Source organism: Nerophis lumbriciformis, linkage group LG26 (assembly GCF_033978685.3).
Source record: "Nerophis lumbriciformis linkage group LG26, RoL_Nlum_v2.1, whole genome shotgun sequence".
Classification (NCBI taxonomy): domain Eukaryota; kingdom Metazoa; phylum Chordata; class Actinopteri; order Syngnathiformes; family Syngnathidae; genus Nerophis; species Nerophis lumbriciformis.
Window position 1 is genome coordinate 8,947,020 of NC_084573.2, and position 16,086 is coordinate 8,963,105.

The following is a 16,086-nucleotide window of genomic DNA, read 5'->3' on the forward strand; positions in this document are numbered from 1 at the left end:
GAAGGGTTAAAACCATTAAAAATCAGTTCCCAGTGGCTTATTTTATTTTTTGAAAATTTTACCCATCACGCAATATCCCTAAAAAAAGCTTCAAAGTGCCTGATTTTAACCATCGTTATATACACCCGTCCATTTTCCTGTGACGTCACATAGTGATGCCAACATAAACAAACATGGCGGATAGAACAGCAGGGTAGCGACATTAGCTCGGATTTCAGCGGCTTAAGCGAAATTGAAGAAGAAACTGAAGCTATTGAGCCATATCGGTTTGAACCGTATGCAAGCGAAACCGACAAAAACGACACGACAGCCAGCGACACGGGAGAAAGCGAGGACGAATTCGGCGATCGCCTTCTAACCAACGATTGGTATGTGTTTGTTTTTAAGTGTTGTAATGTTTTTAAGCTAAATTATTGGTAAACACAGTTTATGTATAATAATTTACGTAAAACCGCGAGTAATGAATAAAGTTTTCATCAATTAATATATTCTGTAGACATACCCTCATCCGCTCTCTTTTCCTGAAAGCTGATCTGTCCAGTTTTGGAGTTGATGTCAGCAGGCCAGGGAAGCTAGGGTCGATATTCTTCTCTTGATCATCTTCGGTGGCATAAGGGACGGTGGGAGCCAAGACATCCAGGGGGTTTAGCTCGCTCGTCTGCGGGAACAAACTGCCGCCATTGCTTGCCGTGCTACCGAGGTCCTTTGTCCCTGAATTGCTCACACACTCCGGCAGATTCAATGGGGGTCTAGCAGCAGATTTCTTTGACTTTATCGTTGGAAATGCATCTGCTTTGAGTGTCGCAGGATATCCACACATTCTTGCAATCTCTGTCGTAGCATAGCTTTCGTCGGTAAAGTGTGCGGAACAAACGACTGACCATTTTTGTCGGCTTTCCCCACAGCCTCGTATTTTGAACAAATTTCGTCCAATTTCTTGCCACTTTCGCATCTTTGGGCCACTGGTGCAACTAGAATCCGTCCCTGTTCGTGTTGTTACACCCTCTGACAACACACCGACGAGGCATGATGTCTCCAAGGTACGGAAAACAGTCGAAAAAAAGGAAAATAACAGAGCTGATTTGACTCGGTGTTTGTAATGTGTTTGAGAAAATGGCGGATTGCTTCCCGATGTGACGTCACAACGCTCCGAGAGCGAATAATAGAAAGGCGTTTAATTCGCCAAAATTCACCCATTTAGAGTTCGGAAATCGGTTAAAAAAATATATGGTCTTTTTTCTGCAACATCAAGGTATATATTGACGCTTACATAGGTCTGGTGATAATGTTCCCCTTTAAACAGTTAAAGAAGTTTAACACGATGGCAATAGTGCCTCAGCAGTAAGGGTGTAACGGTACGTGTATTTGTATTGAACCGTTTCAGTACGGGCGGTTCGGTTCGGAACGGAGGTGCACCGAACGAGTTTCCACACTGTGACGTAACATTATCAGGTAATGAGAAGGGACCTTTATTTTGAAGGCGAGTTGCTCCCTCCTCTAGTTTCCGGTAGTCTCTGCGCGACAGTCAGACGCTCACTCGTTTACACACGAGACGGATTTATGTGTTTCAGCGCTCCAAGTTTGTCGTTTCTTCCCACAAAGTGCCTTGGAAACATTGTCTGTAAGTCCTGTGTCTGTTTTATGACTAACATGAAGACGTTGTGTGCGCGTGTACATGTAGAAATAGTACTGTGCGACGATAGCTTGTTGCTACTTAGCATGTAGCTTCTTTACTGCTAGCTCACTCCTCTAAGGGAGGGTGCAATGTTTGTGTCTCTCCTCTTCAGTATATAAAGTATATTAGAACATCCGCACCGTAACACCACATAAACACAACAGAACAAATACCCAGAACCCCTTGCAGCACTAACTCTTCCGGGACGCTACAATATACCCCCAACCCCGCCCACCTCAACCTCCTCATGCTCTCTCAGGGAGAGCATGTCCCAAATTCCAAGCTGCTGTTTTGAGGCATGTAAAAAAAATAATGCACTTTGTGACTTCAATAATAAATATGGCAGTGCCATGTTGGCATTTTATTCCATAACTTGAGTTGATTTATTTTGGAAAACCGTGTTACATTGTTTAATGCATCCAGCGGGGCATCACAACAAAATCAGGCATAATAATGTGTTAATTCCACGACTGTATATATTGGTATCGGTTGATATCAGAATCGGTAATTAAGAGTTGGACAATGTCGGAATATCGGCAAAAAAAAGCCATTATCGGACATCTCTAATACCTATTAAAAGGTTATTAGAATTACTGTACATTGTAATAAATCAACTCTGCACAATTTAGCATTTCAATAAATGTGAAAATGGTACATCACATTATTTCAGAATCAATTCAGACTAAGACTAATTAAAGCCTCAGAATTATTTTCTGTTAATTCCCGAACGTGTATTCAATAAAGAGTAGTATGCCACGGAGCAGATGGTCCGCCATCTTATTAAGCAAACGAGCTGGGTAGAGCTGGGTGCATAGCATACACTTGTATCACATTATGGTATCTATTTAACAGGAAATAAAAAAAAAAAATGGAACATAAACCGGGTCTCTGCAGGTTTCAACAAGTCAAATTTAAAACTTTAATATTTTTTTAAGACCATACTGAATATAATTTAAGACCATTTCACATACGGACAAAATAGTACAAAGACAAAGGAATTTGAGGACCAGAGTGAATTATGAGTATATGAATTCATTCACTGCTCTTTCACATTGGAAAACAAAATGGTTAACCTAAATAAATACACCAGAAGCCTCTCTATTGTAAATTAATATTAAAGCAAATTAGCAAACATAACAGCCATATTTCAGATTTGCCATTGAAGTGTTTTTTTTTTTTGCAAAAGGTGCAGTGTGCTTCATATCAAGTGTTTTCATGTAACAACAAGCAGAACGTCAGCAAAGGTGAAGCACAACAATATATTATCTGTGAAAGGCACTGTTAGCATCTCTGCTAAAAGGTACATGGTTTGTTTGTCTAATCTTGAACGGGTTTGTGCTGAAAACATAGTTTCATTGTACTTGTGCAATGACAATAAAGTCCTATCCACATGGCTAACTTTTGCAGTGTTTTGCGGCTGTCAGAATTGAGTCAACAGATAAAAACTTCTACAGCTGTGAAAAACAGAGTGGAGACAGGCGGTTGCCTAAAAAGAAAGAAGGCGGTTATGGCCTCAAACAAAATTTGGATGCGAATAGTGTGGATAACATTCTAGTTTGTATCTGGTATGTATAAAACATTTTTACCTGTTTTTTTTGACAACATATTGTTAATAAACAAGGACTAGTTTGTATTTAAGCATGACAAGATGACATTGGCAAATCTCCCTTGCTTTGCTCACCCCAGCATAAACTGAATGTAAACACTAAACAGAATGCATTCACAGCTTTTAAAGAGGAACATTATCACAATTTCAGAAGGGTTAAAACCATTAAAAATCAGTTCCCAGTGGCTTATTTTATTTTTCAAAGTTTTTTTCAAAATTTTACCCATCACGCAATATCCCTAAAAAAAGCTTCAAAGTGCCTGATTTTAACCATCGTTATATACACCCGTCCATTTTCCTGTGACGTCACATAGTGATGCCAATACAAACAAACATGGCAGATAGAACAGCAAGATATAGCGACATTAGCTCGGATTCAGACTCGGATTTCAGCGGCTTAAGCGATTCAACAGATTACGTATGTATTGAAACGGATGGTTGTAGTGTAGAGGCAGGTAGCGAAAACGAAATTGAAGAAGAAACTGAAGCTATTGAGCCATATCGGTTTGAACCGTATGCAAGCGAAACCGAGGAAAACGACACGGGAGAAAGCGAGGACGAATTCGGCGATCGCCTTCTAACCAACGATTGGTATGTTTGTTTGGCATTAAAGGAAACTAACAACTATGAACTAGGTTTACAGCACATGAAATACATTTGGCAACAACATGCACTTTGAGAGTGCAGACAGCCCATTTCAGGGCTGTCTGCATTTAAATGTTTTTAAGCTAAATTATTGGTAAACACATCCATCCATCCATCCATCCTCTTCCGCTTATCCAAGGTCGGGTCGCGGGGGCAGCAGCCTAAGCAGGGAAGCCCAGACTTCCCTCTCCCCAGCCACTTCGTCCAGCTCCTCCCGGGGGATCCCGAGGCGTTCCCAGGCCAGCCGGGAGACATAGTCTTCCCAACGTGTCCTGGGTCTTCCCCGTGGCCTCCTACCGGTCGGACGTGCCCTAAACACCTCCCGAGGGAGGTGATCGGGTGGCATCCTGACCAGATGCCCGAACCACCTCATCTGGCTCCTCTCGATGTGGAGGAGCAGCGGCTTTACTTTGAGCTCCCCCCGGATGACAGAGCTTCTCACCCTATCTCTAAGGGAGAGCCCTGCCACCCGGCGGAGGAAACTCATTTCGGCCGCTTGTACCCGTGATCTTGTCCTTTTGGTCATAACCCAAAGCTCATGACCACAGGTGAGGATGGGAACGTAGATCGTCCGGTAAATTGAGAGCTTTGCCTTCCGGCTCAGCTCCTTCTTCACCACAACGGATCGATACAGCGTCCGCATTACTGAAGATGCCGCACCGATCCGCCTGTCGATCTCACGATCCACGCTTTCCTCACTCGTGAACCAGACTCCGAGGTACTTGAACTCCTCCACTTGGGGCAGGGTCTCCTCCCCAACCCGAAGATGGCATTCCACCCTTTTCCGGTAAACACAGTTTATGTATAATAATTTACGTAAAACCGCGAGTAATGAATAAAGTTTTCATCAATTAATATATTCTGTAGACATACCCTCATCCGCTCCCTTTTCCTGAAAGCTGATCTGTCCAGTTTTGGAGTTGATATCAGCATCTGCTTTGAGTGTCGCAGGATATCCACACATTCTTGCCATCTCTGTCGTAGCATAGCTTTCGTCGGTAAAGTGTGCGGAACAAACGACTGACCATTTCGTCGGCCTTCCCCACAGCCTCGTATTTTGAACAAATTTCGTCCAATTTCTTGCCACTTTTGCATCTTTGGGCCACTGGTGCAACTTGAATCCGCCCCTGTTCGTGTTGTTACACCCTCCGACAACACACCGACGAAAGTGAGAAAATGGCGGATTGCTTCCCGATGTGACGTCACGTTGTGACGTCATCGCTCCGAGAGCGAATAATGGAAAGGTGTTTAATTCGCCAAAATTCACCCATTTAGAGTTTGGAAATCGGTTAAAAAAAATATATGGTCTTTTTTCTGCAACATCAAGGTATATATTGACGCTTACATAGGTCTGGTGATAATGTTCCCCTTTAATGTCACTTGCTGTATAAACTTGGAGAAAATATTAGGCATGAGAGGCTGACCTGAAAATATTGGAATAAATAATAGAAATAAGAGAATTTTAACAAAACAAAATGTGTTTTTATGTTAGATAGTTTTGTGGTTTGTTTTTATTACTGCTATTTTTACGGTCTTTGTTGTCATAAAAAATTATACTTTGTTTTTGCCAGCACTTGGCCTGTCTTTGCGTCGAAATGGACAGAAGTCTAATAGTGTTTTTTGTTTTTCTAACAGCCTGAAGAGCAGCACAGCTACAGTATGAATTAATATTTCAGAATGAATTGGTCTTCTTTAGTTAGCACATGCCTAAAAATATCTTAAGATGAAGTTAAAAGCAGATGGCTAAATTAGAGCCAATGGATGGGTTTTTGCTTCATAATTTAATTAGACGACAATCAAAATAGCCCTTTGTAACATTTGTTTGGATTATTTATTGTCTCCTTTAGTCGGGGGGAAAATGGGTCGTTGACAGTAACTAAGATGAAAATGATTAACACTCTGTGCCACAAGCATTAGAAGAAGGCGCAGAATGTTTGGACGTCATATGGCTTCAAATAAATTCAGATTTTACCAGAAAACAGCGGCGCAACACACAGAGCGTAACATTACATATCAGCGCTGCGCTACACAGAGATCCAGCTAAGGAGAGGATTTATGGCTGAGCCAATCTGCTGCCAGGACAGAGAACAGTGCTGTGCGATTAGTCAGCCTTCAGCCATGTGCTACTTAATATTTACTGTGACAATACTATATACAAACAGCTATATACAGTGTAAAAAATTGTCATGCACTGAGACTGTAGTAAGCAGGGAGAGAATATTCCGTATCGAAAAATCAGCGTACGAACACACTAGCGCTGTCCCGATACCAATATTTTGGTACCGGTACCAAAATGCATTTCAAAACCTTTCGCTACTTTTCGATATTTTTCTAAATGAAAGGGGACCACAAAAAATAGCATTATTGGCTTTATTTTAACAAAAAATATTACGGAACATTAAAGGGGAACATTATCACCAGACCTGTGTAAGCGTCAATATATACCTTGATGTTGCAGAAAAAAGACCATATATTTTTTTAACCGATTTCCGAACTCTAAATGGGTGAATTCTGGCGAAATAAACGCCTTTCTATTATTCGCTCTCGGAGCGATGACGTCACAATGTGACGTCGCATCGGGAAGCAATCCGCCAGTTTCTCAAACACTGAGTCAAATCAGCTCTGTTATTTTCTGTTTTTTCGACTGTTTTCCGTACCTTGGAGACATCATGCCTCGTCGGTGTGTTGTCGGAGGGTGTAACAACACGAACAGGGACGGATTCAAGTTGCACCAGTGGCCCAAAGATGTGAAAGAGGCAAGAAATTGGACGTTTGTTCCGCACACTTTATCGACGAAAGCTATGCTACGACAGAGATGGCAAGAATGTGTGGATATCCTGCGACACTCAAACCAGATGCATTTCCAACGATAAAGTCAAAGAAATCTGCCGCCAGACCCCCATTGAATCTGCCGGAGTGTGTGAGCAATTCAGGGACAAAGGACCTCGCTAGCACAGCAAGCAATGGTGGCAGTTTGTTCCCACAGACGAGCGAGCTAAACCCCCTGGATGTCTTGGCTCACACCGTCTCGAAGATGATCAAGAGAAGAATATCGACCCTGGCTTCCCTGGCCTGCTGACATGAGGGTATGTCTACAGAATATATTAATTGATGAAAATTGGGCTGTCTGCACTCTCAAAGTGCATGTTGTTGCCAAATGTATTTCATATGCTGTAAACCTACCGTATTTTCCGCACCATTAGCCGCACCTAAAAACCACAAATTTACTCAAAAGCTGACAGTGCGGCTTTTAACCCGGTGCGCTTTATATATGGATTAATATTACGATTCATTTTCATAAAGTTTCGATCTCGCAACTTCGGTAAACAGCCGCCATCTTTTTTCCCGGTAGAACAGGAAGCGCTTCTTCTTCTACGCAAGCAACCACCAAGGTAAGCACCCGCCCCCATAGAACAGGAAGCGCTTCTTCTTCTACTGTAAGCAACCACCCGCCCCGGAAGAAGAAGAAGCACGCGGTGCATGCTGGGATATGTGACGTTTCATTTCCATTTGTGTGTTTATGTAAAGACCCCAAAATGGCTCCTATTAAGTGTGTTGTCTGTCTAATTATAAATAATGCAGACGAGGCGTGTTAACTGAGTTCTCAACGTTTACTCACAGCGTGCTCATAACCACATTCTAACTGCCAGCATACAACAACGCTTCTCAGGGCTACCGCGCATGCTCGTCACTATCGTTGCATGCTGGGTAGTGTAGTTGTTATATTTGCTAGCTCATAACATCACATTAAGAGACACGCTTACGCGCTTAATTCAATACTCGCCGTCATTCCGGGTGGATTGACAAAAGACCTCCAGCCGCTAGATATTGGTGTCAACAGGGCATTCGAAGCTAGACTGCTAACTGCGTGGGAACAATGGATGACCGAAGGCGAACACACCTTCACTAAGACAGGGAGGCAGCGCCGGACGACATTCGCCCAACTTTTCAATTCGGACACCGAAGGAGAAAAATTCGAGGGATTTATGAATGAAGAATAACTTCAGAAAGTGAGCGTTATGTTTATTTTGTGTGTTGTGACATTAACGTTCGAGCAACATTATGTTGCTATTGCTCTGCACTATTTTGAATTTTACTATGTTTGTGATTGCACATTTGCGTACATTTTGGGACAGAGTTGTTAGAACGCTGGTTTTTAATATATTATTAAAGTTTGACTGACCTATCTGACTGTTTTTTTGACATTCCCTTTAGCGCAGCGTAGGCGCGGCTTATAGTCCGGGGCGTCTTATTGGTGGACAAAGTTATGAAATATGCCATTCATTGAAGGTGCGGCTAATAATCCGGTGCGCCTTATAGTGCGGAAAATACGGTAGTTCATAGTTGTTAGTTTCCTTTAATGCCAAACAAACACATACCAATCGTTGGTTAGAAGGCGATCGCCGAATTCGTCCTCGCTTTCTCCCGTGTCGCTGGCTGTCGTGTCGTTTTCGTCGGTTTCGCTTGCGTACGGTTCAAACCGATATGGCTCAATAGCTTCAGTTTCTTCTTCAATTTCGTTTTCGCTACCTGCCTCCACACTACAACCATCCGTTTCAATACATGCGTAATCTGTTGAATCGCTTAAGCCGCTGAAATCCGAGTCTGAATCCGAGCTAATGTCGCTATAGCTTGCTGTTCTTTCCGCCATGTTTGTTTGTGTTGGCTTCACTATGTGACATCACAGGAATATGGACGGGTGTTTATAACGATGGTTAAAATCAGGCACTTTGAAGCTTTTTTTTAGGGATATTGCGTGATGGGTAAAATTTTGAAAAAAACTTCGAAAAACATAATAAGCCACTGGGAACTGATTTTTAATGGTTTTAACAATTCTGAAATTGTGATAATGTTCCCCTTTAAACACATGTTTCTTATTGCAATGTTGTCCTTAAATAAAATAGTGAACATACAAGACAACTTGTCTTTTAGTAGTAAGTAAACAAACAAAGGCTCCTAATTTAGCTGCTGACATATGCAGTAACATATTGTGTCATTCATCATTCTATTATTTTGTCAACATTAAGAGGGACAAGCTGTAAAAATTGATTATTAATCCACTTGTTTATTTACTCTTAAATCTGCTTACTTTCTCTTTTAACATGTTTTATCTACACTTCTGTTAAATTTTAATAATCACTTATTCTTCTTTTGTTTGATACTTTACATTAGCTTTGGATGATACCACAAATTTGGGCATCAATTCGATACCAAGTAGTTACAGGATCATACATTGGTCATATTCAAAGTTCTCATGTGTCCAGGGACATATTTCCTGAGTTTATAAAAATAATGTCAATTTAAAAAAAGGTGGGGGGGTGGGGTTGAGGTGGGCGGGGTTTGGTGGTACAGGGGAGAGGGGGGTTTATTGTAGCGTCCCGGAAGAGTTAGTGCTGCAAGGGGTTCTGGGTATTTGTTCTGTTGTGTTTAAGTTGTGTTCTCAAGAAATGCGTTGGTCATTCCTGTTTGGTGTGGGTTCACAGTGTGGCGCATATTTGTAACAGTGTTAAAGTTGTTTATACGGCCACCCTCAGTGTGACCTGTATGGCTATTGACCAAGTATGCCTTGCATTCACTTGTGGGTGTTAAAGCCGCATATATTATGTGACTGGGCCGGCACGCTGTTTGTATGGAGGCAAAGCGGACGTGACGACAGGTTGTAGAGAACGCTAAAGGCAGTGCCTCTAAGGCACGCCCCCAATAATGCTGTCCGGGTGGAAATCGGGAGAAATTCGGGAGAATGGTTGCCGGGAGGGGCACTGAAATTCAGGAGTCTCCCGGGAATATTGGGAGGTTGAAACAGATACCGATAATTTCCGATATTACATTTTAAAGCATTTATCGGCCGATAATATCTAGATGTAATCATGGTACTATCGAGTAGATATGCTCCTGTACTTGGTGTCATTACAGTGGATGTCAGGTGTAGATCCACCCATGGCATTTGTTTACATTCAGGAACGTTTGTTACATTGTTTACATTAGCGGTGACGCCGGTGAGCTACGTGTGTTGAAGCATGTTTTGCTATTCCTCGTCCTGCAAGGATGATACACTGCAAAAAGTCAGTGTTCAAAAACAAGGGAAAAAAATACAAAAATTAGAGGTATTTTATTTGAACTAAGCTAAATTATCTGCCAATAGAACAAGAAAATTCGGCTTGTCAAGATTTCCAAAACAAGTAAAATTAGCTAACCTCAATGAACCCCAAAAATACCTTAAAATAAGTGTATGCTCACTAATAACAAGTGCACTTTTCTTGGTAGAAAAAAAAAGAGAACTTTTTGCTCAATATATTGAAAAATATTCTTAAATGAAGTAAATGCTAGTGCCATTATCTTGACATAATAATATGCGCTTGACATCATGATTTTTTTTTTCATGCTTGAAGTAAGAAATTATTACTTTAAAAAAGTAGTTTTATACTTGTGAGTGTTGATGACACAGCTTTGAAACAGTTGATATTCTAGTTTCAAGCATGTTTTACTCAATATAGGTCATAAAATCTCAGCAACAAGCTGTAATATCTTACTGAGATCATTTAGGACCAAAACCCTTAAAACAAGTAAAACACTAACAAAATCTGCTTAGTGAGAAGAATTATCTTATCAGACAGAAAATAGGCAAATATCACCCTTATTTGACATATTTCATCTTACTTAGATTTCAGTTTTTGCAGTGTACTTGTAAGAAACTTACTTTGTCGCCATGGAGGCTAGGATTAGTGATTTAGAAGTAGCTAAAACACTGCAGACGGACGTTAGCCGCGACCTAGCTCGCCATGTCTTAAAGTACCTCTTCCTGAGGGCACATAATTGTTACGGTTCATACTGGATTGTGATGGACAGTTAACTACTGAACATACAAACGTCTGCCTTGCTATTGAACAGCCAAGCTCCGACTTGACTGCACGGAGAGAAAGAAGAGAGCATTCTCTCTCATTATTCATATATTCATTTGCGTGTGAGAAGCAGCTCTGCTTCTTAATTTGGTTGCTACTAACAAGCTCGCTGCAGGACAACCGACAACAACCGAGGAGGGGTTCCAGAGCAAAGCAGACAACATGGTGACTAACGTAAATGTCACAACTTCCTTCTCAGCTAACAACAAGAAACTGTTGTCTTGTTGGCTTCAGGCTGCAGGAAGCGTTCCACTCACAAATTCCCCAAATAACTAAATTTTTTGCCATCTCCTGTGTGCAAAATAAAGTTCCTTGAATCAAAATGTCTCCATTAAGGCCACCTTTAGAAGACCACTGCAATCAGTTCCCTCCACAGAGAACACATGACCTCATTTGCATATACACAATTAATAGTCAGTCTGTCGCGTCATAAATTAGTGAGCGGGGAATGGGCGCCTACCTTCTGAAGGCTGTTTGGGTTTAGTTGCGTCTTGTCTATTATTTTAATGGCCACCTGCGGAGAGACAAGACAAAAAAAAAACAAAAAAAAACGTGAGAATTGAAGGAGACAAAATGTTAGAGGAGGTCGAAAGTGAAAATTGCAACACTGAGAGCCTGGAGGTAGGATCAGTCAGAAGGGAAGAAGCTTCATTTCACACGTTTGGAAGGTGCCGTTTCCATGGCTACAATTTCATTACAAAAGGCTTCACTTTGGCAGCCGGACAACTTTACACCCTACTGTTAAGTCGCCAAGCTACTTCCTGCTTCATGGACCCTTTGAATAAAAGATGACGATCAATTCCTTAATTCCATTGCCTTGCAATGCTGTCAAAATTCCTTTAGACATTTGGAATTGTTTTGTCTACTGCTGCGACCTCGCTAGCTAGCAAACAAGTAGCAATGGTCTTACAAACCCCGTTTCCATATGAGTTGGGAAATTGTGTTAGATGTAAATAGAAACGGAATGCAATGATTTGCAAATCCTTTTCAACCCATATTCAATTGAATGCACTACAAAGACAACATATTTGATGTTCAAACTCAAACTTTATTTTTTTTTTGCAAACAATAATTAACTTAGAATTTCATGGCTGCAACACGTGCCACAATAGTTGGGAAAGGGCATGTTCACCACTGTGTTACATGGCCTTTCCTTTTAACAACACTCAGTAAACGTTTGGGAACTGAGGAGACACATTTTTTAAGCTTCTCAGGTGGAATTCTTTCCCATTCTTGCTTGATGTACAGCTTAAGTTGTTCAACAGTCCGGGGGTCTCCATTGTGCTATTTTAGGCTTCATAATGCGCCACACATTTTCAATGGGAGACAGGTCTGGACTACAGGCAGGCCAGTCTAGTCTTTTACTATGAAGCCACGATGATGTAACACGTGACTTGGCATTGTCTTGCTGAAATAAGCAGGGGCGTCCATGGTAACGTTGCTTGGATGGCAACATATATTGCTCCAAAACCTGTATGTACCTTTCAGCATTAATGGCGCCTTCACAGATGTGTAAGTTACCCATGTCTTGGGCACTAATACACCCCCATACCATCACAGATGCTGGCTTTTCAACTTTCCGCCTATAACAATCCGGATGGTTCTTTTCCTCTTTGGTCCAGAGGACACGACGTCCACAGTTTCCAAAAACAATTTGAAATGTGGACTCGTCAGACCACAGAACACTTATCCACTTTGTATCAGTCCATCTTAGATGAGCTCAGGCCCAGCGAAGCTGACAGCGTTTCTGGGTGTTGTTGATAAACGGTTTTCGCCTTGCATAGGAGTTTTAACTTGCACTTACAGATGTAGCGACCAACCGTAGTTACTGACAGTGGGTTTCTGAAGTGTTCCTGAGCCCATGTGGTGATATCCTTTGCACACTGATGTCGCTTGTTGATGCAGTACAGCCTGAGGGATCGAAGGTCACGGGCTTAGCTGCTTACGTGCAGTGATTTCTCCAGATTCTCTGAACCCTTTGATGATATTACGGACCGCAGATGGTGAAATCCCTAAATTCCTTGCAATAGCTGGTTGAGAAAGGTTTTTCTTAAACTGTTCAACAATTTGCTCACGCATTTGTTGACAAAGTGGTGACCCTCGCCCCATCCTTGTTTGTGAATAACTGAGCATTTCATGGAATCTACTTTTATACCCAAACATGGCACCCACCTGTTCCAATTTGCCTGTTCACCTGTGGGATGTTCCAAATAAGTGTTTGATGAGCATTCCTCAACTTTATCAGTATTTATTGCCACCTTTCCCAACTTCTTTGTCACGTGTTGCTGGCATCAAATTCTAATGTTGATGATTATTTGCAAAAAAAAATGTTTATCAGTTTGAACATCAAATATGTTGTCTTTGTAGCATATTCAACTGAATATGGGTTGAAAATGATTTGCAAATCATTGTATTCCGTTTATATTTACATCTAACACAATTTCCCAACTCATATGGAAACGGGGTTTGTACTTCAAGCTAAATAAAAGTGCTGACTCGTTGCTTAATGTGTTCTAGAGGTGCACGTTAAACCTAGTTGACAAAGTCTCACCTCCCTGCCCGTGAGGATGTGTCGGGCCAGCTTAACCTTGGCGAAGTTTCCTTTCCCGATGGTTTTGAGGAGGCGGTAGTTGCCCACGTGGGGCTGCTGCGAGTCCTCGGAGCTCCGGGAGCGCACGCCGGAGCGGGACGAGCGCGAGCTGATTTCCTGTCGGCCATTGCTGTGAGACGTGTGCTGCGGAAGGAAGGAGGACACCTCATTTTAGAATGCTGGACTTCCTGCTCGGCCAATGACACGTTTTCACAGCGCATCACTTTGTCCACATTTTGTTATCTTACAGCCTTATTCCAAAAATGTTGTCCTCAAAATTCTACACACAATACCAAATGATGACATGGTGAAGTTATTTTTAATTTTGCACATTAAAAAAGATACAATTTTTGCATTCATCTTAGTCTAGTCAGGGAGGTGACCGAGAACCTGATGGTCACTCTTGTCAGAGCTACGGCATCCCTCTGTGGGAAGACGAGAACCTTCCAGAAGGACAACCATCTCTGCAACAAACCACCGATCAGGACTGTAGGGTAGAGTGGCCGGACGGAAGCCATTTCATTTTAAACGTTTGCCAAAAAGCACCTTAAAGACTCTCAGACCATGAGAAACAAAATGTTCTGGTCTGATGAGACAAAGATTGAAGTCTTCATTATGTTTGGAGGAAACCAGGCCAATACCATCCCTACAGTGAAGCATGTAGGTGGCAGCATCATGCTGTGGGTACGGTATGCAGCAGCAAGAATTGGGAGTCTAGTCAGGATAGAGGGAAAGATGAATGCAGCAATGTACGGAGACATCCTGGATGAAACCCAACGCTTCCCATCCAACCTGATGGAGCTTCAGAGGTGCTGCAAAGAGGAATGGGCCAAGCTTGTGGCTTTGTATTCAAAAATACTTGAGGCTGTATTTGCTGCTAAAGGTGCATCAACAAAGTGTTGAGCAAAGTACTTATTTACATGTCATTTGAGTTTTTGTTTTTTTTCCCAAATAAATGTTTTAAAAAATGTATTTAAAAAAAACAACTAAAATACAAAACTAAAAGAACTAAATTTGCTTAAGTAAAAAAATGTTTGGGGTATTGTCTGTAGAATTTTGAGGACAAAAAAATTATGTATTCAATATAGGAAATAAGGCTGTAACATAAAGAAAATGTGGGAAAAATTAGAAGCTGTGAATACTTTCCGGATGCACTGTAGAGGACATTCCCATTGTCATCTTTATCAGGATGATTTTTTTAATTAGTGGAGGAGCTTGAAGATTTGATACAGAAATAACCCTCAAATTTTTCATTCTTTTAATGATGAGAAAATATTAGAGATGTCCGATAATGGCTTTTGTGCCGATATCCGATATTGTCCAACTCTTAATTACCGATTCCGATATCAACCGATATATACAGTCGTGGAATTAGCACATTATTATGCCTAATTTTGTTGTGATGCCCCGCTGGATGCATTAAACAATGTAACAAGCTTTCCAAAATAAATCAACTCAAGTTATGGAAAAAAATGCCAACATGGCACTGCCATATTTATTATTGAAGTCACAAAGTGCATTATTTTTTTTTAAATGCCTCAAAACAGCAGCTTGGAATTTGGGACATGCTCTCCCTAAGAGAGCATGAGGAGGTTGAGGTGGGCGGGGTTGAGGTGGGGGGGTGTATATTGTAACGTCCCGGAAGAGTTAGTGCTGCAAGGGGTTCTGGGTATTTGTTCTGTTGTGTTACGGTGCGGATGTTCTCCCGAAATGTGTTTGTCATTCTTGTTTGGTGTGGGTTCACAGTGTGGCGCATATTTGTAACAGTGTTAAAGTTGTTTATACGGCCACCCTCGGTGTGACCTGTATGGCTGTTGACCAAGTATGAATGCATTCACTTGTGTGTGTGAAAAGCAGTAAATATTATGTGATTGGGCCGGCACGCAAAAGGCAGTGCCTTTAAGGTTTATTGGCGCTCTGTACTTCTCCCTATGTCCATGTACACAGTGGCATTTTAAAAAGTCATACATTTTACTTTTTGAAACCGATACCGATAATTTCCGATATTACATTTTGAAGCATTTATCGGCCGTCCGATATTATCGGACATTTCTAGAAGATAGAAAATAGTGAAAGATGTTCCAGAGTCAACCAAATGTAGAATATACAATGAAGATAAAAACATGGCACAACGGAGTCAAAGTCCATAAAGGGCTCATCCCACAAGGTTTAGAAGCAGACACTTGCTGTGTCTCAAATTGAATACTTCCGTCAGTACACTTTTATAAGTATGGTTATGGTTTCATTTGTTTCCAACATGTAAACAGACCCGTTATCATACATCATATAATAAATTACGTATGTTCATTTCTCTTTACAACACGTTCGAAAAGGAGCAGGAAGAAGCAAAGCTTATTACCACTTTTCCAATTCATAGTAATTACTGAAACATGTGTTTTTACTTCCTGTTCCGATCTTGTAATTGCAACACAATTTACTCCAAATAAATACAATAGTTCTATTAATAGTAAAGACAGTCATGTTAGTCAACAATGTTAGGGATGTTTTTCAAGATTCCTCTTGCTTGTACTTAAATCGGATCATTGTTTGACATCTTTGCATAATCCATTCTGTGATTTAACTCCACATACTGATATGCTAAAGGTCTTAAGTGTTGTACGTGCGTACAAATCTTTAAAAATTAGGTTTTCCTCTGAGGTTACATTTTTCC

The 16,086-nt window shown here is 41.2% G+C and overlaps 1 protein-coding gene across 16 annotated transcripts in view; it reads right to left on the reverse strand.

Moving 5' to 3' along the window:
- Window positions 1-16,086, reverse strand: part of mark3a (MAP/microtubule affinity-regulating kinase 3a) — a 113,955-nt gene that overhangs the window by 83,552 nt on the left and 14,317 nt on the right. For all 16 annotated transcript variants that reach the window (XM_072916243.1, XM_061987444.2, XM_072916244.1 and 13 more), the window contains exons 3-4: window positions 13,377-13,559; window positions 11,286-11,339 (exon numbers count right to left, since the gene is read on the reverse strand). In XM_072916243.1, coding sequence (XP_072772344.1) covers window positions 11,286-11,339; window positions 13,377-13,559 — 237 coding nt within the window. The remainder of the gene's footprint in view (window positions 1-11,285; window positions 11,340-13,376; window positions 13,560-16,086) is intronic.